Here is a 23487-nt window from a genome sequence, read left to right as displayed (position 1 = left end):
AAATTATTTAAACTGACCAGTATTGCCATTTTTTGGAACTGTGTTGTTCTAATGCTTTGTTTGTTTGTGTGTTTGTGTGTGTTTGTTTGTTTGTTTGTTTGTTTGTTTATCCTGGCAGAGTCTTCATTTACATTTCTACGGATGACAATGACATCCTCTGGTCCACTCAGTGATGAAACTCTAATCAAAGCCATCGAACAGGTCGAAAAATCTGAATTTATTCATTTGACTGCGATATGACTAAACTTACCCATCATGCATTATCTTTGTTTTTTATTTCCAGCATTTCAGAGACAAACTGGCAGGCGCCGACCACGTTGTCACCGTGAAAAGCATCAAAAAGATCTCCGTCAGCCCGTAGTGGCTCTGGATAAACTTTTCTATGGTAATATTGTGGAAACAGAACGCGCCATGGCTCGACGCGCGGCTTTGTTGTGATAACGTGCGGGTTTCTCCCTTTCCACATCACAGTTTTAAGTATCGTGTTGCACAGTATTTGCACAAACACCATAGGAAACTTCCAAATCAAAAATGGCCCGCAGTGGACTGTTTGTGCGTACGACCTTGAGATATGACATGTGTGTATTAGATGATTAAACATGTTTGGCAATAATATAGACGTGATGCTTTTTTCAGTTCAGTGTCTGGAATGATATCAATAGAATTTGGTTTTGTCCTGACATTGCGTTGTGTTCATTTGTCTCTCTTTTAAAGCGGATGTGGGAAGAGTAGAGCCCAAAACGTGTGAAAAAGTGTTTTTTCTGTCTGACTTTGCTTTAAACCATTACATTTCAAGTGTGTGTTACAGTCCTTCATTTTCCCTTTTCAGTAAAAATCTTAAAGCTCAAGTAAACATTCAACTGTTTTAATATGAGCTTTTTCACACTCTCTAACTCACAGTAGAAGTAGAACTGACATAAATGCCGGTTATTTGCTCATGTTATTGTGTGTATCGATTGTGGGGACTAAATCTGCAAACAAAGTCAGCTTTTTGTCGAGCGTCTGGGATGTAACTGATACTACTTTTATTGTTATTTTAAAATTTGAAAAGGTTATCTAGTACAAGAAAGCGCAAACAAAGTGTCATTCAAATCTCAGGCAAATGTCGGAAAACTCGTCAGCGTTGCATGTAACGCAACTCAATAGATCTGAATATGTAAACGTGGTCATCGTTCTGAGCCATGGCTTTACCACGCACACCGCCCGAGCTGCACGGTCTGCTCAGGCGCACACCGCCCGAGCTGCACGGTCTGCTCAGGTGCACACCGCCCGAGCTGCACGGTCTGCTCAGGCGCACACCGCCCGAGCTGCACGGTCTGCTCAGGCGCACACCGCCCGAGCTGCACGGTCTGCTCAGGCGCACACCGCAGAGCTGCACGGTCTGCTCAGGCACGTACTGCAGACCTGCACGGTCTGCTCGGGCACACACCGCCGAGCTGTGCGGTCTGCTCAGGCGCACACCACAGAGCTGCACGGTCTGCTCAGGCGCACACCGCAGAGCTGCACACTCTGCTCAGGCGCACACCGCAGAGCTGCACGGTCTGCTCAGGCGAGTACTGCAGAGCTGCACGGTCTGCTCAGGCGCACACCGCCGAGCTGCACGGTCTGCTCAGGCGAGTACTGCAGAGCTGCACGGTCTGCTCAGGCGCACACCGCCGAGCTGCACGGTCTGCTCAGGCGTGTACTGCAGAGCTGCACGGTCTTCTCACGCGCACACTGCAGAGCTGCACGGTCTTCTCACGCGCACACTAAAGGCAGTGCAATGATTTGAATAATGTCCATCCAATCTCAAAGCTGTCCTTCCTAGCAAAGCTCTTGGAGAAGCTAATAAGTACCAGGTGCTTTATAACCAAATATTACATTTTAAATAGCTACAGTCTGGATTTAGACCAGGGCATAGAACTACTACATAGTACTACATAGAACTACTACATATTACTATCACGGCTGCTTCCAAAGTTATACATGATATTACTACTGCATTGGACAATCATGAAGAATGTGCTGCTGTTTTGGTTGATCTGGCCTTTGATCCACTTGATCACTGGATTCTCTTGGATCGTCTGGATGTTTTGGGGTTTGCAGGGGTGCACGGTCGCAAAGGCGGTTAGCGCTCTTGCCTCCCAAGAAAGAGATCATTCCCGGACCAGACCAACATCATATGATCTCTATGGGTGGAGTCTGCATGTTCTCCCCGTGTTACTATGGGTACTCTCCGGGTTCTCCGGCTCCTCCCACCGTCCAAAGACATGTATGTGTTAGGCTGTCTGTAATGTCTATGAGTTGGCCACTGTCGAGGGTGTACCCCGCCTAAGGCCCATAGTCACTGGGATAAGCTCCAGTCACCCGTGACCCTGAAAGGGAACAAGCGGTAGAAAATGGATGGATGGGTTTGCAGATTTCTTCACAAATCGAGTTCAAGCTGTTTCTGCTGATACTTTCAATCTGAACGTTCTTACCTGAATAAAGGATTTCCTCAAGGCTCCGTTCTTGGACCAATGTTATTTACAATTCATATAAACTCAATTGGACATAATCTAAAACTCACTGCATCCACTTGTGCAGTTCTGTATTTTAGAGCGCCCCCTGCTGCACAACATATTCAAGAGGCTTTTCACTCCATCCAACAAAATTGTATTTTTATTAAATCATAATTCTAATATTGTTCAATACTATTTATAATAGAGAGCCTACTACTATTTTTAATTCCAAATCTAAATAAAAGAGTTTTTTCGCAGTCTTGGGGTCGATGTTTCCAAATGTTACAAGGCCCAGAGATGAGGGTGAGATGTTTGTCTTTTTATTGGAGATATATACAGTGAATATGCTAAATTGCATATATATATATATATATATATATATTCTCCTATCCTACTTCCGAAGAGTGCACACGCTTTTTTGTTCGCTCCGCTTGCTATCGCTGCTTTCCTTATTTATTTTGCTTTTTAATCAGTTTTTGTCTTCCAAACATTTTTGCTTTAGACTTTTTCAAGTAAACCAAGGATTTTAAGAACATTTTTCCAGTTTTAACGACATATCTGACATGTCCGGGAGAAGAAGGGAGAAAGACTGTGAACGCTGTCGGAAATATCAACAAGAAATTAATGAGCTGAAAACACGGATATTTGTTTTGGAATCTGAAAAAGTTCTTCACAATACCATTCCTGTGTCAACCGATGGTAAGAAGAGCAAACTTTTTACAAGAAAAACTGCTACTTTCAACCTAAACCGCAGTGATTCTGTGTCGTTTCCAAAACTGTCTAAAAAACCAGAAAGACCAGGCTGTTTCTTGGAACAAACTTGGAGCAAAGCCTAAACGATACAAAGATAACGTGAAGTCACCTAAAATACAGCTCACAAAAAGATTTTTACCACTTTCAGAGATGAAATTAAATGAAAAAAGGAAAGATGACGTGGCCAAAATACAGCGAGGAGGATCTGTGCCAGGAGCCAAGGTCACGCAGATTGTTTTGGTTGGGGACGGCGCGATAAGTCACGTGACGCATGAAAAGATAAACACACATTATTTTCCAAGCGCCACTGTTTCTGAGATAACGTCACTCCTTCCAAATATTATGGCTAAGCATGGAGGAGCTAAACAGCTGATTGTGCACGTGGGTGCAGTGGACATGCGGCGGGAACAGACTGAAGTTTTGAAAAAAGTTATTCAACGTGCTTGATAAAATGGAAATCAAAACATTCATAAGTGGACCTCTTCCAAACATCGACAGGAGGATAAACAAGTTTAGCCGGCTTCTTCAGTTGAACACATGGCTGTCCAAAGAGTGTTCCCCGAGAGGACTACACTACATTGAGAACTTCTATCTATTCTGGAAACGAGAGGACCTGTTTAAGAGAAATGGCCCCCACCAATGCAGAGGTGGAGTGAGGGTGCTGACAGAGAACCTGCTCCACGCTCTGAGGCATTGGACTGGGCCTGGACAGGGTCCTGAGCAGATAGTAAGAGTCAGCCAGAGTACCGAGCCAATGTTTCAACATCAAAAGCACCACAACCTCAGCCTCCACCAAAGGATTCATCAGCAGCTGCTCCACCACCACCAGCAAAGGATTCAGCTCCAGCTGCTCCACATTCACCTCAACCGCCTCCAGCAAAGGAACAATCTTCAAAGGCCTTGGACCCATCTGTGACAAGCCCAACAACATCCCTGTCATCGCCCCTGCCTTCACACCAGCCCTGGGTTCCACCTGCAACATCTACTCCCACTAAAGATTCATCATTCTCCTTCTCATCTCCACTCTCACCCATGGGCCTTCCCAGCCATTTTGAAAGTCTGATCAAATCAGGCATTAAGATGGCTCCACTCACGCCCAATATAGCAAGGGCTATGTCAATACTTATCAACTCTTCCCTGCACAAGCCGACTACACCAACAAAAGCCCCACCACCCATCCCCCCTCGCCTCTCACCTGGTCCCAAACACTCCTTGGCTACAAAAGCCCCACCACCCATCCAACCTCGCCTTTCACCTGGTATCTCCCATAGCTAGGATGCACTGGGTCTCAGCGTTGCTGGGACTTATTGTCACATTAAAAATCAAACCAACCCGGGGCCCTATGTAAAAAGAGCCCTCCCTAGTGCTATTTCTGTAGTCACATCATCACACAGATGGAAAAACAAAATGCGAGTCAGGCCCAATCTGAGAAATGTGATTCATATTCCCTGTGAAAAGATAAAGCCCAGTCCCACTGAAACTAGTCTGAAACTTGCTGTGCTAAATGTCAGATCCTTATGTAACAAATCTCTCTTAATTAATAATTTTATTTCTTCTTATAATCTTGATTTTATGTTTTTAACTGAAACATGGCTTGACAAAAACACAGGAAATGTAGTTTTGATAGAATCTGCTCCACCCAACTTTAAGTTTGAATCTGAAACACGAGAAAACAAAAAAGGGGGTGGAGTCTGTGCTGTCTTTAGAGATGAAATAATTACCCGCAGGTGTTCTTTTGGGGTGTTTTCATCATTTGAGTATGTATCCTTTAAAATGGAGCACTGTTTATGGAAATGATAAACTTTGAAAATGTCTCATGTTCGAATGTAAATGATTTGTTGAACTCTGTTACATCTAGTGTTTTGAATGTTCTGGACACCATCGCCCCTATAAAGGCTAAAATGGTTAAAAATAAGCAGAAGGCGCCGTGGAGAAATGATGATTCGGTCAGGGCACAGAAAAGGGAGTGCCGCAGGGCCGAACGGAAATGGCGCATGTCAAAGCTCCAGGTTCAAAAAGAGATCTACAAAGAGAAGTTGAACATGTACAACCTAATCTTATGTAGAACTAGGGAAAGATATTTTTCTGAAATAATTGGAAGCTGCAGTAACAACTCGCGTGTCCTGTTTGCCACAGTAAACAGATTAACAAACCCTCCAGCTCAGCTGCCGTTAGAACTCATTTCCACATCCAAGTGTAATGAGTTTGCATTATTCTTTAATGACAAAGTTCAGGGCATTAAAAATACTATAAATCCCACAATGCATAAAATTACCCTAAAACCACCAAGACACTTAGAGCTAACTCACTTTGCACCAGTAACTGACAAAACTGTCCATGAGATCATCACCAGTCTGAGTTCATCTACATGCTGCCTCGATGTGTTACCCACCAGATTTCTAAAGTCTGCGCTGAACAGTTTGTTAGCACCATTCACTCACATAATTAACATGTCGCTTCAATCTGGAACATTCCCAATGTCTTTGAAAACTGCGGTCATAAAGCCTCTCCTAAAGAAGAGCAGTCTTGATGCCGCAGTACTGAGTCATTACCGGCCCATCTCTAATCTGCCATTTTGGGGCAAAGTCCTTGAAAAGGTTGTTTACCAACAGCTCACAGATTTCCTCTTAATAAACAACTCATTTGATGTTTTTCAGTCAGGTTTTAGACCTCATCACAGCACTGAGACTGCTCTTGTCAAGGTGACAAATGACATCCGCCTGAACACTGACACGGGCAAAGCCTCAGTCTTAATTCTGTTAGATCTGAGTGCTGCTTTTGACACTGTCGATCATGGGATCCTCTTACAGAGACTAGAGGACTGGGTGGGCATCACTGGCACTGCCCTAAACTGGTTAAGGTCCTATCTGGAAGACAGGAAGTACTTTGTTGAAATTGGTAGCTGTGTCTCAGACCACATGACCCTGACCTGTGGAGTGCCCCAAGGGTCAGTCCTGGGTCCCCTTCTGTTCAACCTCTACATGCTGCCGTTAGGTCAGTTGATACGCAGTGAAAATGTGTCCTATCACAATTATGCAGACGACACTCAGATCTATGTTTCACTATTGGCAGGTGACTATGGACCAGTGGATTCACTCTGTCACTGCATCCAACAGATCAGTGTGTGGATGCAAAACCACTTTCTCCAGCTGAACTCAGACAAGACTGAAATAATCGTTTTTGGCCCACAGAAACAAAGAGAAAGTGTTAGTAGTCACCTCCAGAGTCTCGCTCTAAAACCTACAAACCAAATTAGAAATCTGGGGGTAATAATGGACTCAGACTTGAACTTTAATAGCCACGTCAAATCAATAACATCAGCAGCTTTTTACCATCTAAAAAACATTGCCAAAATCAAAAATATAGTGTCAAAACCAGATTTAGAGAGACTTATCCATGCGTTTGTCTCCAGTAGATTAGACTACTGTAACGGCCTGCTCACTGGTCTCTCCAAAAGAGTTGTAAAACAGCTGCAGTACATCCAGAACGCTGCTGCTCGGGTCCTGACTAGAACCAGGAAGTATGATCACATTAGTCCTGTTCTCAGGTCTCTGCACTGGCTCCCTGTGGCTCAGAGAATAGACTTTAAAGCAGCTCTGCTTGTGTACAAGTCTCTCCATGGCCTAGCACCAAAGTACATCTTGGATATGTTAGTGCCATATGAACCATCTCGGACTCTGAGGACCTCAGGGACCGGCCTCCTGCTGGTGCCAGAGTCAGGACTAAACATGGGGAATCTGTGTTTCAGTTTTATGCAGCTAAAATCTGGAACATTCTTCCTGAAGATGTGAGACAGGCTTCTACTCTGACAATGTTCAAATCTAAGCTAAAAACAGTTTTGTTTAGCTGCGCATATGACTGAAAATTTTTTTCTTTGCACTCTTCTCTTTTGTTTGTGATTTTATAAGTTTAGACAATCAGTTGGATTGATAATTTCTAATTTAGATAATTTTATTGTATTTCTGTTTCTGTAATTTCTTTGTGATTTGAATGCATTTTTCCTGCTGTGTGAAGCACTTTGAATTGCCTTGTGTATGAAATGTGCTCTACAAATAAACTTGCCTTGCCTATACATATATGTGCAATTTAGCATATTCACTGATTATTTTTGTATTTTAAAACTGACAAAAATATGTATTTTTTCACATTTATAGAAGGTTTTGTTGTGATTTTACATAGTTTTTATGCACATTTCCAGGGGGAAATATCTGTATTCCCCACTAAACGTCACTAAAATGTCTTTTCTCTCTTTTCGCTGTGCCCTCCTGTCATTACATTTTTGAGTACCTGGGTTGGGCATGTTCATATTTTCTCCTTCAACAGCTGATCATATAAGTATTCAAGAGTGAAACCAGTTTGACGGCTCTGTGTTCACAACAGCTGAAGCTGTTCTTCAGATGAATAAAGCCGACGCTCTTGGACGGATGCTTGGACTGGACACTTAAGACACACAAACTGCAGAAATGGACAAAATGTGTGTCTGTTTCATAGTATTATTTGGATTGTCTTTGGTGACTCCTGGAAGAGGTAAATACTTTTACTCAAATACGTGTATGTTATTGCATCCTATATAGATTAAATAGAAATGTGATAATGGTTGATTTCAAAATCAAAATCAGAATCAGAATCAGAATGGGTTTGTCAATGAACAGAATTCACAAACATAGGAGGTTGTCTTGGTGATTCGATGCAACACAAAATAATAAAACAATGAACAAATAAGTCAAAAAGAGAACAATTTAAATCTGCTATGGAATAAAAATAACAAGAAAGCTATAAGATAAGAAAATAAGAAAAAAAATAAAAATAAAAAATAGGCTTACTATGTACACAAATTTACAGTTGTACATATTTACATATGTAGAGCAGAAAGTGAACAATGCAGTGAGAGATTAAAGTATGGTTAAAGTGACAATGTTTAGGAAGTGTTCATGAGTCCAACTGCAGAGGGAAAGAAACTGTTCATGTGACGGGAGGTTCTGGTCCGGATGGGCTGTAGCCTCCTGCCTGAGGGGAGTGGCCTCCTGTGTGAGGGGAGTGGCCTACTGTCTGAGGGGAGTAGCTCAAATAGTCCGTGTCCAGGGTGAGAAGCGTCGGTTGTGATCCGACCTATTCGTCCCAGAGTCCTGGAGACTCCTGGGCTCCCACTTGAGGTCCCGGGTGATGGTGGTGCAGAGGAAGTGGAGGGAGTCCACAGTGGAGATGGGGGAGTCTGTGATGGTGAGGGGGGAGGAGTCTGTGATGGTGAGGGGGGAGGAGTCTGAGATGGTGAGGGGGGAGGAGTCTGAGATGGTGAGGGGGGAGGAGTCTGAGATGGTGAGGGGGGAGGAGTCTGAGATGGTGAGGGAGGGCTGGGGGGCTGTGACTTTCCTGAAGTCCACGATCATCTCCACTGTCTTCTGGGCCTTGAACTCCAGGTTGTTACCGCTGCACCAGGACACCAGCCCCTCCACCTTCCTCCTGTAGACAGACTCATCCCCGTCCGAGATGAGTCCAATGACTCCACAAAACTTGATCAGTTTTGTGGAGTCGTGGCTGGAGGTGCAGCAGTTCGTGTACAGGGAGAAGAGCAGAGGAGAAAGTACACAGCCCTGTGGAGCTCCTGTGCTGATAGTCCACAGATTTCGGTAGCTGTTCATTACAAAATGTGTATAAAGTTACGAAACACTAATTATTTTACATTGAATGCACTATTTTGCATCAAGTGCCATTTTAAAGGTGTTACAGGAGAGGAGGGTCGATGATTCAAAGTTAGCACTGACTTAACTAATACTCACACTAAACCCTAACCTTAAGTAAGTATTTACTAAGTCTGAAAATGTTCATCATGAATGAAGTCTTTGTTCATGCTTTGTTAAGGGAAATTAAGATGCAGTTATATCCAAAACGGAAATCCACAAACATGTCATATTAAACTCATAATTAGAATCATAATTGCATAAAGTCGTTTTAACTGGAAACAAACATAGAGTTATGGAGTTCAATAATGGAAGCACTTTCCGAGGCTATTGTATAGAAGGAGTTTGTGTATTTATATCAACAGAATGTGAAATATAAAGTCATTTTCACTCTCCAACAATAGTTTACTGCATTTCCCCCCTTAAACCTAGAAACAACAAGGAAAAGATTCTTCGCAACATTCCTGGCATATGGCTTTAAACACCTTAAATACTCCAGTTTTAGACATTTCAATAACATTCATAAATATATAATTGTCATCCTGAAAAGTATATTATGGCACGCATGTGGCCCCTGTGACGAGCTGGCCCTGTGACGAGCTGGCCCCTGTGACGAGCTGGCCCCTGTCCGGTGACTCTGGGCGTGGTCAGGCTCCAGTCACTCACAAAATGCTATCGAAAATGAATAAAAGAGTGAATTTCAAAATGTCTTTTAAGGTCAAAGTCCGTCCATGTCCAAACTTGCTCATGTGAAAATGAAAGTAAGATCCTTTGGCAAGGTAAGCGATGGAGAGCTAATTGAAAATGTAAAGCAGGTAAATATAATTTATTTATTTATTTATTTAGATTTTGGGATTTCAATTTTAATGTGTTGTTTCTTCTTGAACAGTTTTTCACAAACAAGCTTGACAGTTCACACATCGTTGTGGCTGTGAAATCAATTACCAAATCAGGAGCCCCAACTACGACCACAGCCGCCCCAACTACGAACACAGCCGCCCCAACTACGACAACAGCAGCCACAACTACTACAACAGCCACTCCAACTACGACAACAGCCACCCCTACTAAGACAACAGCAGCCCCAACTACGACCACAGCCGCCCCAACTACGACCACAGCCGCCCCAACTACTACAACAGCCGCCCCAACTTCAACCACAGCCGCCCAAAGTAGGACAACAGCCGCCAAAACTACAACCACAGCCGCCCCAACTAGGACCACAGCCGCCCAAACTACGACAACTGCCGCCCCAACTACGACAACAGCAGCCACAACTACTACAACAGCCACTCCAACTACGACAACAGCCGCCCCAACTACGACCACAGCCACCCCTACTAAGACAACAGCAGCCCCAACTACGACCACAGCCGCCCCAACTACGACCACAGCCGCCCCAACTACGACAACAGCCGCCCTAACTTCTACAACAGCAGCCACAACTACTACAACAGCCACTCCAACTATGACAACAGCAGCCCCAACTACGACCACAGCAGCCCCAACTAAGACAACAGCCGCCCCAACTATAACCACAGCCGCCCCAACTACAACCACAGCCGCCCAAACTACGACAACAGCAGCCCCAACTACGTCAACAGCCGCCCCAACTACGACAACAGGAGCCCCAACTACGACCACAGCCGCCCAAACTACGAAAACAGCAGCCCCAACTACGACCACAGCCGCCCAAACTACGACAACAGCCACCCCAACTACGACAACAGCAGCCCCAACTACGACCACAGCCGCCAAAATTACGACAACAGCAGCCCCAACTACGACCACAGCCGCCCAAACTACGACAACAGCAGCCCCAACTACAACCACAGCCGACCAAACTATGACCACAGCCGACCCAACTACGACAACAGCAGCCCCAACTACGACCACAGCCGCCCCAACTACTACAACAGCCGCCCAAAGTACAACCACAGCCCCCAAAACTACAACAACAGCCGCCCCAACTACGACTACAGCCGCCCCAACTACTACAACATCAGCCACAACTACTACAACAGTCACTCCAACTACGACAAAAGCAGCCACAACTACGACAACAGCCGCCCCAACTACGACCACAGCCGACCCAACTACTACAACAACCGCCCCAACTACAACCACAGCCGCCCAAACTACGACAACAGCCGCCCAAACAACAACCAAAGCCGCCCAAACTACGACAACAGCCGCCCCAACCACAACAACAGCAACCACAACTACTACAACAGCCGCCACAACTACGACAACAGCCGCCCCAACTACGACAACAACCGCCCCAACTCCGACAACAGCCGTCCCAACTACGACAACAGCCGCCCCCACTACTACAACAGCCGCCTCAACTACTACAACAGCCGCCTCAACTACTACAACAGCCGCCTCAACTACTACAACAGCCGCCTCAACTACGACCACAGCCGCCCCAACTACGACCACAGCCGCCCCAACTACGACAACAGTCGCCCCAACTACAACAGGTGCCCCAATTACGACAACAGCAGCCCCAACTACGACCACAGCCGCCCCAACTATGACAACAGCCGCCCCAACTACTACAACAGCCGCCCCAACTACAACCACAGCCGCCCAAACTACGACAACAGCCGCCCCAACAACAACCACAGCCGCCCCAACTACGATCACAGCCGCCCAAACTACGACAACAGCCGCCCCAACCACGACAAAAGCCGCCCCAACCACGACAACAGCCGCCCCAACCACGACAACAGCCGCTCCAACTACGACAACAGCCGCCCCAACTACGACCACAGCCGCCCAAACTACGACAACAGCCGCCCCAACTACGACAACAGTCGCCCCAACTACGTCAACAGCCGCTCCAACTACGACAACAGCAGCCCCAACTACGACCACAGCCGCCCAAATTACGACAACAGCAGCCCCAACTACGACCACAGCCGCCCAAACTACGACAACAGCAGCCCCAACTACAACCACAGCCGACCAAACTATGACCACAGCCGACCCAACTACGACAACAGCAGCCCCAACTACGACCACAGCCGCCCCAACTACTACAACAGCCGCCCAAAGTACAACCACAGCCCCCAAAACTACAACAACAGCCGCCCCAACTACGACTACAGCCGCCCAAACTACTACAACATCAGCCACAACTACTACAACAGTCACTCCAACTACGACAAAAGCAGCCACAACTACGACAACAGCCGCCCCAACTACGACCACAGCCGACCCAACTACTACAACAACCGCCCCAACTACAACCACAGCCGCCCAAACTACGACAACAGCCGCCCAAACAACAACCAAAGCCGCCCAAACTACGACAACAGCCGCCCCAACCACAACAACAGCAACCACAACTACTACAACAGCCGCCACAACTACGACAACAGCCGCCCCAACTACGACAACAACCGCCCCAACTCCGACAACAGCCGTCCCAACTACGACAACAGCCGCCCCCACTACTACAACAGCCGCCTCAACTACTACAACAGCCGCCTCAACTACTACAACAGCCGCCTCAACTACGACCACAGCCGCCCCAACTACGACCACAGCCACCCCAACTACGACAACAGTCGCCCCAACTACAACAGGTGCCCCAATTACGACAACAGCAGCCCCAACTACGACCACAGCCGCCCCAACTATGACAACAGCCGCCCCAACTACTACAACAGCCGCCCCAACTACAACCACAGCCGCCCAAACTACGACAACAGCCGCCCCAACAACAACCACAGCCGCCCCAACTACGATCACAGCCGCCCAAACTACGACAACAGCCGCCCCAACCACGACAAAAGCCGCCCCAACCACGACAACAGCCGCCCCAACCACGACAACAGCCGCTCCAACTACGACAACAGCCGCCCCAACTACGACCACAGCCGCCCAAACTACGACAACAGCCGCCCCAACTACGACAACAGTCGCCCCAACTACGTCAACAGCCGCTCCAACTACGACAACAGCAGCCCCAACTACGACCACAGCCGACCAAACTATGACCACAGCCGACCCAACTACGACAACAGCAGCCCCAACTACGACCACAGCCGCCCCAACTACTACAACAGCCGCCCCAACTTCAACCACAGCCGCCCAAAGTAGGACAACAGCCGCCAAAACTACAACCACAGCCGCCCCAACTACGACCACAGCCGCCCAAACTACGACAACTGCCGCCCCAACTACGACAACAGCAGCCACAACTACTACAACAGCCACTCCAACTACGACAACAGCCGCCCCAACTACGACCACAGCCACCCCTACTACTACAACAGCCGCCCCAACTTCAACCACAGCCGCCCAAAGTAGGACAACAGCCGCCAAAACTACAACCACAGCCGCCCCAACTACGACCACAGCCGCCCAAACTACGACAACTGCCGCCCCAACTACGACAACAGCAGCCACAACTACTACAACAGCCACTCCAACTACGACAACAGCCGCCCCAACTACGACCACAGCCACCCCTACTAAGACAACAGCAGCCCCAACTACGACCACAGCCGCCCCAACTACGACCACAGCCGCCCCAACTACGACAACAGCCGCCCTAACTTCTACAACAGCAGCCACAACTACTACAACAGCCACTCCAACTATGACAACAGCAGCCCCAACTACGACCACAGCAGCCCCAACTAAGACAACAGCCGCCCCAACTATAACCACAGCCGCCCCAACTACAACCACAGCCGCCCAAACTACGACAACAGCAGCCCCAACTACGTCAACAGCCGCCCCAACTACGACAACAGGAGCCCCAACTACGACCACAGCCGCCCAAACTACGAAAACAGCAGCCCCAACTACGACCACAGCCGCCCAAACTACGACAACAGCCACCCCAACTACGACAACAGCAGCCCCAACTACGACCACAGCCGCCAAAATTACGACAACAGCAGCCCCAACTACGACCACAGCCGCCCAAACTACGACAACAGCAGCCCCAACTACAACCACAGCCGACCAAACTATGACCACAGCCGACCCAACTACGACAACAGCAGCCCCAACTACGACCACAGCCGCCCCAACTACTACAACAGCCGCCCAAAGTACAACCACAGCCCCCAAAACTACAACAACAGCCGCCCCAACTACGACTACAGCCGCCCCAACTACTACAACATCAGCCACAACTACTACAACAGTCACTCCAACTACGACAAAAGCAGCCACAACTACGACAACAGCCGCCCCAACTACGACCACAGCCGACCCAACTACTACAACAACCGCCCCAACTACAACCACAGCCGCCCAAACTACGACAACAGCCGCCCAAACAACAACCAAAGCCGCCCAAACTACGACAACAGCCGCCCCAACCACAACAACAGCAACCACAACTACTACAACAGCCGCCACAACTACGACAACAGCCGCCCCAACTACGACAACAACCGCCCCAACTCCGACAACAGCCGTCCCAACTACGACAACAGCCGCCCCCACTACTACAACAGCCGCCTCAACTACTACAACAGCCGCCTCAACTACTACAACAGCCGCCTCAACTACTACAACAGCCGCCTCAACTACGACCACAGCCGCCCCAACTACGACCACAGCCACCCCAACTACGACAACAGTCGCCCCAACTACAACAGGTGCCCCAATTACGACAACAGCAGCCCCAACTACGACCACAGCCGCCCCAACTATGACAACAGCCGCCCCAACTACTACAACAGCCGCCCCAACTACAACCACAGCCGCCCAAACTACGACAACAGCCGCCCCAACAACAACCACAGCCGCCCCAACTACGATCACAGCCGCCCAAACTACGACAACAGCCGCCCCAACCACGACAAAAGCCGCCCCAACCACGACAACAGCCGCCCCAACCACGACAACAGCCGCTCCAACTACGACAACAGCCGCCCCAACTACGACCACAGCCGCCCAAACTACGACAACAGCCGCCCCAACTACGACAACAGTCGCCCCAACTACGTCAACAGCCGCTCCAACTACGACAACAGCAGCCCCAACTACGACCACAGCCGCCCAAATTACGACAACAGCAGCCCCAACTACGACCACAGCCGCCCAAACTACGACAACAGCAGCCCCAACTACAACCACAGCCGACCAAACTATGACCACAGCCGACCCAACTACGACAACAGCAGCCCCAACTACGACCACAGCCGCCCCAACTACTACAACAGCCGCCCAAAGTACAACCACAGCCCCCAAAACTACAACAACAGCCGCCCCAACTACGACTACAGCCGCCCAAACTACTACAACATCAGCCACAACTACTACAACAGTCACTCCAACTACGACAAAAGCAGCCACAACTACGACAACAGCCGCCCCAACTACGACCACAGCCGACCCAACTACTACAACAACCGCCCCAACTACAACCACAGCCGCCCAAACTACGACAACAGCCGCCCAAACAACAACCAAAGCCGCCCAAACTACGACAACAGCCGCCCCAACCACAACAACAGCAACCACAACTACTACAACAGCCGCCACAACTACGACAACAGCCGCCCCAACTACGACAACAACCGCCCCAACTCCGACAACAGCCGTCCCAACTACGACAACAGCCGCCCCCACTACTACAACAGCCGCCTCAACTACTACAACAGCCGCCTCAACTACTACAACAGCCGCCTCAACTACGACCACAGCCGCCCCAACTACGACCACAGCCACCCCAACTACGACAACAGTCGCCCCAACTACAACAGGTGCCCCAATTACGACAACAGCAGCCCCAACTACGACCACAGCCGCCCCAACTATGACAACAGCCGCCCCAACTACTACAACAGCCGCCCCAACTACAACCACAGCCGCCCAAACTACGACAACAGCCGCCCCAACAACAACCACAGCCGCCCCAACTACGATCACAGCCGCCCAAACTACGACAACAGCCGCCCCAACCACGACAAAAGCCGCCCCAACCACGACAACAGCCGCCCCAACCACGACAACAGCCGCTCCAACTACGACAACAGCCGCCCCAACTACGACCACAGCCGCCCAAACTACGACAACAGCCGCCCCAACTACGACAACAGTCGCCCCAACTACATCAACAGCCGCTCCAACTACGACAACAGCAGCCCCAACTACGACCACAGCCGCCCAAATTACGACAACAGAAGCCCCAACTACGACCACAGCCGCCCAAACTACGACAACAGCAGCCCCAACTACAACCACAGCCGACCAAACTATGACCACAGCCGACCCAACTACGACAACAGCAGCCCCAACTACGACCACAGCCGCCCCAACTACTACAACAGCCGCCCAAAGTACAACCACAGCCCCCAAAACTACAACAACAGCCGACCCAACTACAACCACAGCCGCCCCAACTACGACCACAGCCGCCCAAACTACGACAACAGCCGCCCCAACTACGACTACAGCCGCCCCAACTACTACAACAGCAGCCACAACTACTACAACAGTCACTCCAACTACGACAAAAGCAGCCACAACTACGACAACAGCCGCCCCAACTACGACCACAGCCGACCCAACTACTACAACAACCGCCCCAACTACAACCACAGCCGCCCAAACTACGACAACAGCCGCCCAAACAACAACCAAAGCCGCCCCAACTACGACCACAGCCGCCCAAACTACGACAACAGCCGCCCCAACCACAACAACAGCAGCCACAACTACTACAACAGCCGCCACAACTACGACAACAGCCGCCCCAACTACGACAACAACCGCCCCAACTCCGACAACAGCCGTCCCAACTACGACAACAGCCGCCCCCACTACTACAACAGCTGCCTCAACTACTACAACAGCCGCCTCAACTACTACAACAGCCGCCTCAACTACGACCACAGCCGCCCCAACTACGACCACAGCCACCCCAACTACGACAACAGTCGCCCCAACTACAACAGGTGCCCCAATTACGACAACAGCAGCCCCAACTACGACCACAGCCGCCCCAACTATGACAACAGCCGCCCCAACTACTACAACAGCCGCCCCAACTACAACCACAGCCGCCCAAACTACGACAACAGCCGCCCCAACAACAACCACAGCCGCCCCAACTACAACCACAGCCGACCAAACTATGACCAGAGCCGCCCCAACTACGACAACAGCAGCCCCAACTACGACCACAGCCGCCCCAACTACTACAACAGCCGCCCAAAGTACAACCACAGCCCCCAAAACTACAACAACAGCCGCCCCAACTACAACCACAGCCGCCCCAACTACGACCACAGCCGCCCAAACTACAACAACAGCCGCCCCAACTACGACTACAGCCGCCCCAACTACTACAACAGCAGCCACAACTACTACAACAGTCACTCCAACTACGACAAAAGCAGCCACAACTACGACAACAGCCGCCCCAACTACGACCACAGCCGACCCAACTACTACAACAGCCGCCCCAACTACAACCACAGCCGCCCAAACTACGACAACAGCCGCCCGAACAACAACCAAAGCCGCCCCAACTACGACCACAGCCGCCCAAAATACGACAACAGCCGCCCCAACCACGACAAAAGCCACCCCAACCACGACAACAGCCGCCCCAACCACGACAACAGCCGCTCCAACTACGACAACAGCCGCCCCTACTACGACATCAGCTGCCCCAACTACTACAACAGCAGCCACAACTACTACAACAGCCGCCACAACTATGACAACAGCCGCCCCAACTACGACAACAACCGCTCCAACTACGACAACAGCCGTCCCAACTACGACAACACCCGCCCCCACTACTACAACAGCCGCCTCAACTACTACAACAGCCGCCTCAACTACGACCACAGCCGCCCCAACTACGACCACAGCCGCCCCAACTACGACCACAGCCACCCCACCTACGACAACAGTCGCCCCAACTACAACAGGCGCCCCAATTACGACAACAGCAGCCCCAACTACGACCACAGCCGTCCCAACTACGACCAAAGCCACCCAAACTACGACAACAGCCGCCCCAACTACGACTTCAGCCGCACCAACTATTACAACAGCAGCCACAACTACTACAACAGCCACTCCAACTACGACAACAGCAGCCACAACTACGACAACAGCCGCCCCAACTACGACTACAGCCGCCCCAACTACTACAAAAGCCGCCCCAACTACAACCACAGCCGCCCAAACTACGACAACAGCCACTCAAACTACGACAACAGCCGCCCAAACCACGACAACAGCCGCCCCAACCACGACAACAGCTGCTCCAACCACGACAACAGCCGCCCCAACTACGACAACAGCCGCCCCAACTACGACAACAGCCGCCCCAACTACGACAACAGCTCCCCCAACTACTACAACAGCAGCCACAACTACTACAACAGCCGCCACAACTACTACAACAGCCGCCCCAACTACGACAACAGTCGCCCCAACTACGTCAACAGCCGCTCCAACTACGACAACAGCAGCCCCAACTACGACCACAGCCGCCCAAATTACGACAACAGCAGCCCCAACTACGACCACAGCCGCCCAAACTACGACAACAGCAGCCCCAACTACAACCACAGCCGACCAAACTATGACCACAGCCGACCCAACTACGACAACAGCAGCCCCAACTACGACCACAGCCGCCCCAACTACTACAACAGCCGCCCAAAGTACAACCACAGCCCCCAAAACTACAACAACAGCCGCCCCAACTACGACTACAGCCGCCCAAACTACTACAACATCAGCCACAACTACTACAACAGTCACTCCAACTACGACAAAAGCAGCCACAACTACGACAACAGCCGCCCCAACTACGACCACAGCCGACCCAACTACTACAACAACCGCCCCAACTACAACCACAGCCGCCCAAACTACGACAACAGCCGCCCAAACAACAACCAAAGCCGCCCAAACTACGACAACAGCCGCCCCAACCACAACAACAGCAACCACAACTACTACAACAGCCGCCACAACTACGACAACAGCCGCCCCAACTACGACAACAACCGCCCCAACTCCGACAACAGCCGTCCCAACTACGACAACAGCCGCCCCCACTACTACAACAGCCGCCTCAACTACTACAACAGCCGCCTCAACTACTACAACAGCCGCCTCAACTACGACCACAGCCGCCCCAACTACGACCACAGCCACCCCAACTACGACAACAGTCGCCCCAACTACAACAGGTGCCCCAATTACGACAACAGCAGCCCCAACTACGACCACAGCCGCCCCAACTATGACAACAGCCGCCCCAACTACTACAACAGCCGCCCCAACTACAACCACAGCCGCCCAAACTACGACAACAGCCGCCCCAACAACAACCACAGCCGCCCCAACTACGATCACAGCCGCCCAAACTACGACAACAGCCGCCCCAACCACGACAAAAGCCGCCCCAACCACGACAACAGCCGCCCCAACCACGACAACAGCCGCTCCAACTACGACAACAGCCGCCCCAACTACGACCACAGCCGCCCAAACTACGACAACAGCCGCCCCAACTACGACAACAGTCGCCCCAACTACGTCAACAGCCGCTCCAACTACGACAACAGCAGCCCCAACTACGACCACAGCCGCCCAAATTACGACAACAGAAGCCCCAACTACGACCACAGCCGCCCAAACTACGACAACAGCAGCCCCAACTACAACCACAGCCGACCAAACTATGACCACAGCCGACCCAACTACGACAACAGCAGCCCCAACTACGACCACAGCCGCCCCAACTACTACAACAGCCGCCCAAAGTACAACCACAGCCCCCAAAACTACAACAACAGCCGACCCAACTACAACCACAGCCGCCCCAACTACGACCACAGCCGCCCAAACTACGACAACAGCCGCCCCAACTACGACTACAGCCGCCCCAACTACTACAACAGCAGCCACAACTACTACAACAGTCACTCCAACTACGACAAAAGCAGCCACAACTACGACAACAGCCGCCCCAACTACGACCACAGCCGACCCAACTACTACAACAACCGCCCCAACTACAACCACAGCCGCCCAAACTACGACAACAGCCGCCCAAACAACAACCAAAGCCGCCCCAACTACGACCACAGCCGCCCAAACTACGACAACAGCCGCCCCAACCACAACAACAGCAGCCACAACTACTACAACAGCCGCCACAACTACGACAACAGCCGCCCCAACTACGACAACAACCGCCCCAACTCCGACAACAGCCGTCCCAACTACGACAACAGCCGCCCCCACTACTACAACAGCTGCCTCAACTACTACAACAGCCGCCTCAACTACTACAACAGCCGCCTCAACTACGACCACAGCCGCCCCAACTACGACCACAGCCACCCCAACTACGACAACAGTCGCCCCAACTACAACAGGTGCCCCAATTACGACAACAGCAGCCCCAACTATGACCACAGCCGCCCCAACTATGACAACAGCCGCCCCAACTACTACAACAGCCGCCCCAACTACAACCACAGCCGCCCAAACTACGACAACAGCCGCCCCAACAACAACCACAGCCGCCCCAACTACAACCACAGCCGACCAAACTATGACCAGAGCCGCCCCAACTACGACAACAGCAGCCCCAACTACGACCACAGCCGCCCCAACTACTACAACAGCCGCCCAAAGTACAACCACAGCCCCCAAAACTACAACAACAGCCGCCCCAACTACAACCACAGCCGCCCCAACTACGACCACAGCCGCCCAAACTACAACAACAGCCGCCCCAACTACGACTACAGCCGCCCCAACTACTACAACAGCAGCCACAACTACTACAACAGTCACTCCAACTACGACAAAAGCAGCCACAACTACGACAACAGCCGCCCCAACTACGACCACAGCCGACCCAACTACTACAACAGCCGCCCCAACTACAACCACAGCCGCCCAAACTACGACAACAGCCGCCCGAACAACAACCAAAGCCGCCCCAACTACGACCACAGCCGCCCAAAATACGACAACAGCCGCCCCAACCACGACAAAAGCCACCCCAACCACGACAACAGCCGCCCCAACCACGACAACAGCCGCTCCAACTACGACAACAGCCGCCCCTACTACGACATCAGCTGCCCCAACTACTACAACAGCAGCCACAACTACTACAACAGCCGCCACAACTATGACAACAGCCGCCCCAACTACGACAACAACCGCTCCAACTACGACAACAGCCGTCCCAACTACGACAACACCCGCCCCCACTACTACAACAGCCGCCTCAACTACTACAACAGCCGCCTCAACTACGACCACAGCCGCCCCAACTACGACCACAGCCGCCCCAACTACGACCACAGCCACCCCACCTACGACAACAGTCGCCCCAACTACAACAGGCGCCCCAATTACGACAACAGCAGCCCCAACTACGACCACAGCCGTCCCAACTACGACCAAAGCCACCCAAACTACGACAACAGCCGCCCCAACTACGACTTCAGCCGCACCAACTATTACAACAGCAGCCACAACTACTACAACAGCCACTCCAACTACGACAACAGCAGCCACAACTACGACAACAGCCGCCCCAACTACGACTACAGCCGCCCCAACTACTACAAAAGCCGCCCCAACTACAACCACAGCCGCCCAAACTACGACAACAGCCACTCAAACTACGACAACAGCCGCCCAAACCACGACAACAGCCGCCCCAACCACGACAACAGCTGCTCCAACCACGACAACAGCCGCCCCAACTACGACAACAGCCGCCCCAACTACGACAACAGCCGCCCCAACTACGACAACAGCTCCCCCAACTACTACAACAGCAGCCACAACTACTACAACAGCCGCCACAACTACTACAACAGCCGCCCCAACTACGAAAACAGCCGCCTAAACTACTACAACAGCCGCCTCAACTACGACCACAGCCGCCCCAACTACGACCACAGCCGCCCCAACTACGACCACAGCCGCCCCAACTACTACAACAGCCACCCAAACTACGACAACAGCAGCCCCAACTACAACCACAGCCGACCAAACTATGACCACAGCCGCCCCAACTACGACAACAGCAGCCCCAACTACGACCACAGCCGCCCCAACTACTACAACAGCCGCCCAAAGTACAACCACAGCCCCCCAAACTACAACAACAGCCGCCCCAACTACAACCACAGCCGCCCCAACTACGACCACAGCCGCCCAAACTACGACTACAGCCGCCCCAACTACTACAACAACAGCCACAACTACTACAACAGCCACTCCAACTACGATAACAGCAGCCACAACAACGACAACAGCCGTCCCAACTACGACCACAACCGCCCCAACTACTACAACAGCCGCCCAAACTACGACAACAGCAGCCCCAACTACAACCACAGCCGACCAAACTACGACCACAGCCGACCAAACTATGACCACAGCCGCCCCAACTACGACCACAGCCGCCCCAACTACAACAACAGCCGCCCAAAGTACAACCACAGCCCCCCAAACTACATCAACAGCCGCCCCAACTACAACCACAGCCGCCCCAACTATGACCACAGCCGCCCAAACTACGACAACAGCCGTCCCAACTACGACTACAGCCGCCCCAACTACTAAAACAGCAGCCACAACTACTACAACAGTCACTCCAACTACGACAAAAGCAGCCACAACTACGACAACAGCCGCCCCAACTACGACCACAGCCGCCCGAACAACAACCAAAGCCGCCCCAACTACGACCACAGCCGCCCAAACTACGACAACAGCCACCCCAACCACAACAACAGCAGCCACAACTACTACAACAGTTGCCACAACTACGACAACAGCCGCCCCAACTACGACAACAGCAGCCCCAACTACGACCACAGCCGCCCAAACTACGACAACAGCAGCCCCAACTACGACCACAGCCGCCCAAACTACGACAACAGCAGCCCCAACTACAACCACAGCCGACCAAACTATGACCACAGCCGCCCCAACTACGACAACAGCAGCCCCAACTACGACCACAGCCGCCCCAACTACTACAACAGCCGCCCAAAGTACAACCACAGCCCCCAAAACTACAACAACAGCCGCCCCAACTACGACCACAGCCGACCCAACTACTACAACAACCGCCCCAACTACAACCACAGCCGCCCAAACTACGACAACAGCCGCCCAAACAACAACCAAAGCCGCCCCAACTACGACCACAGCCGCCCAAACTACGACAACAGCCGCCCCAACCACAACAACAGCAGCCACAACTACTACAACAGCCGCCACAACTACGACAACAGCCGCCCCAACTACGACAACAACCGCCCCAACTCCGACAACAGCCGTCCCAACTACGACAACAGCCGCCCCCACTACTACAACAGCTGCCTCAACTACTACAACAGCCGCCTCAACTACTACAACAGCCGCCTCAACTACGACCACAGCCGCCCCAACTACGACCACAGCCACCCCAACTACGACAACAGTCGCCCCAACTACAACAGGTGCCCCAATTACGACAACAGCAGCCCCAACTACGACCACAGCCGCCCCAACTATGACAACAGCCGCCCCAACTACTACAACAGCCG

At 51.3% G+C, this 23487-nt stretch overlaps 1 protein-coding gene across 1 annotated transcript in view; it reads left to right on the top strand.

The window, feature by feature from the left end:
• Positions 1–1181: 1181 nt before the first annotated feature.
• The window catches only part of LOC140353463 (uncharacterized), a 43144-nt gene continuing 20838 nt past the window's right edge, over positions 1182–23487 (top strand). The window contains 5 exon segments of the mRNA XM_072438038.1: positions 1182–1549; positions 12820–12944; positions 13114–14393; positions 20782–20885; positions 21223–21428. Of these exon segments, the coding sequence (XP_072294139.1) occupies positions 1182–1549; positions 12820–12944; positions 13114–14393; positions 20782–20885; positions 21223–21428 (2083 nt within the window).

This window comes from Eucyclogobius newberryi, unplaced genomic scaffold (genome assembly GCF_026437365.1).
Source record: "Eucyclogobius newberryi isolate DKJ021-1_F unplaced genomic scaffold, fEucNew1.0.hap1 SCAF_9, whole genome shotgun sequence".
In the NCBI taxonomy this organism is placed as follows: Eukaryota; Metazoa; Chordata; class Actinopteri; order Gobiiformes; family Gobiidae; genus Eucyclogobius; species Eucyclogobius newberryi.
Note: the sequence above shows the minus strand (reverse complement) of the source record. Positions and strands in the feature narration are given on the sequence as shown.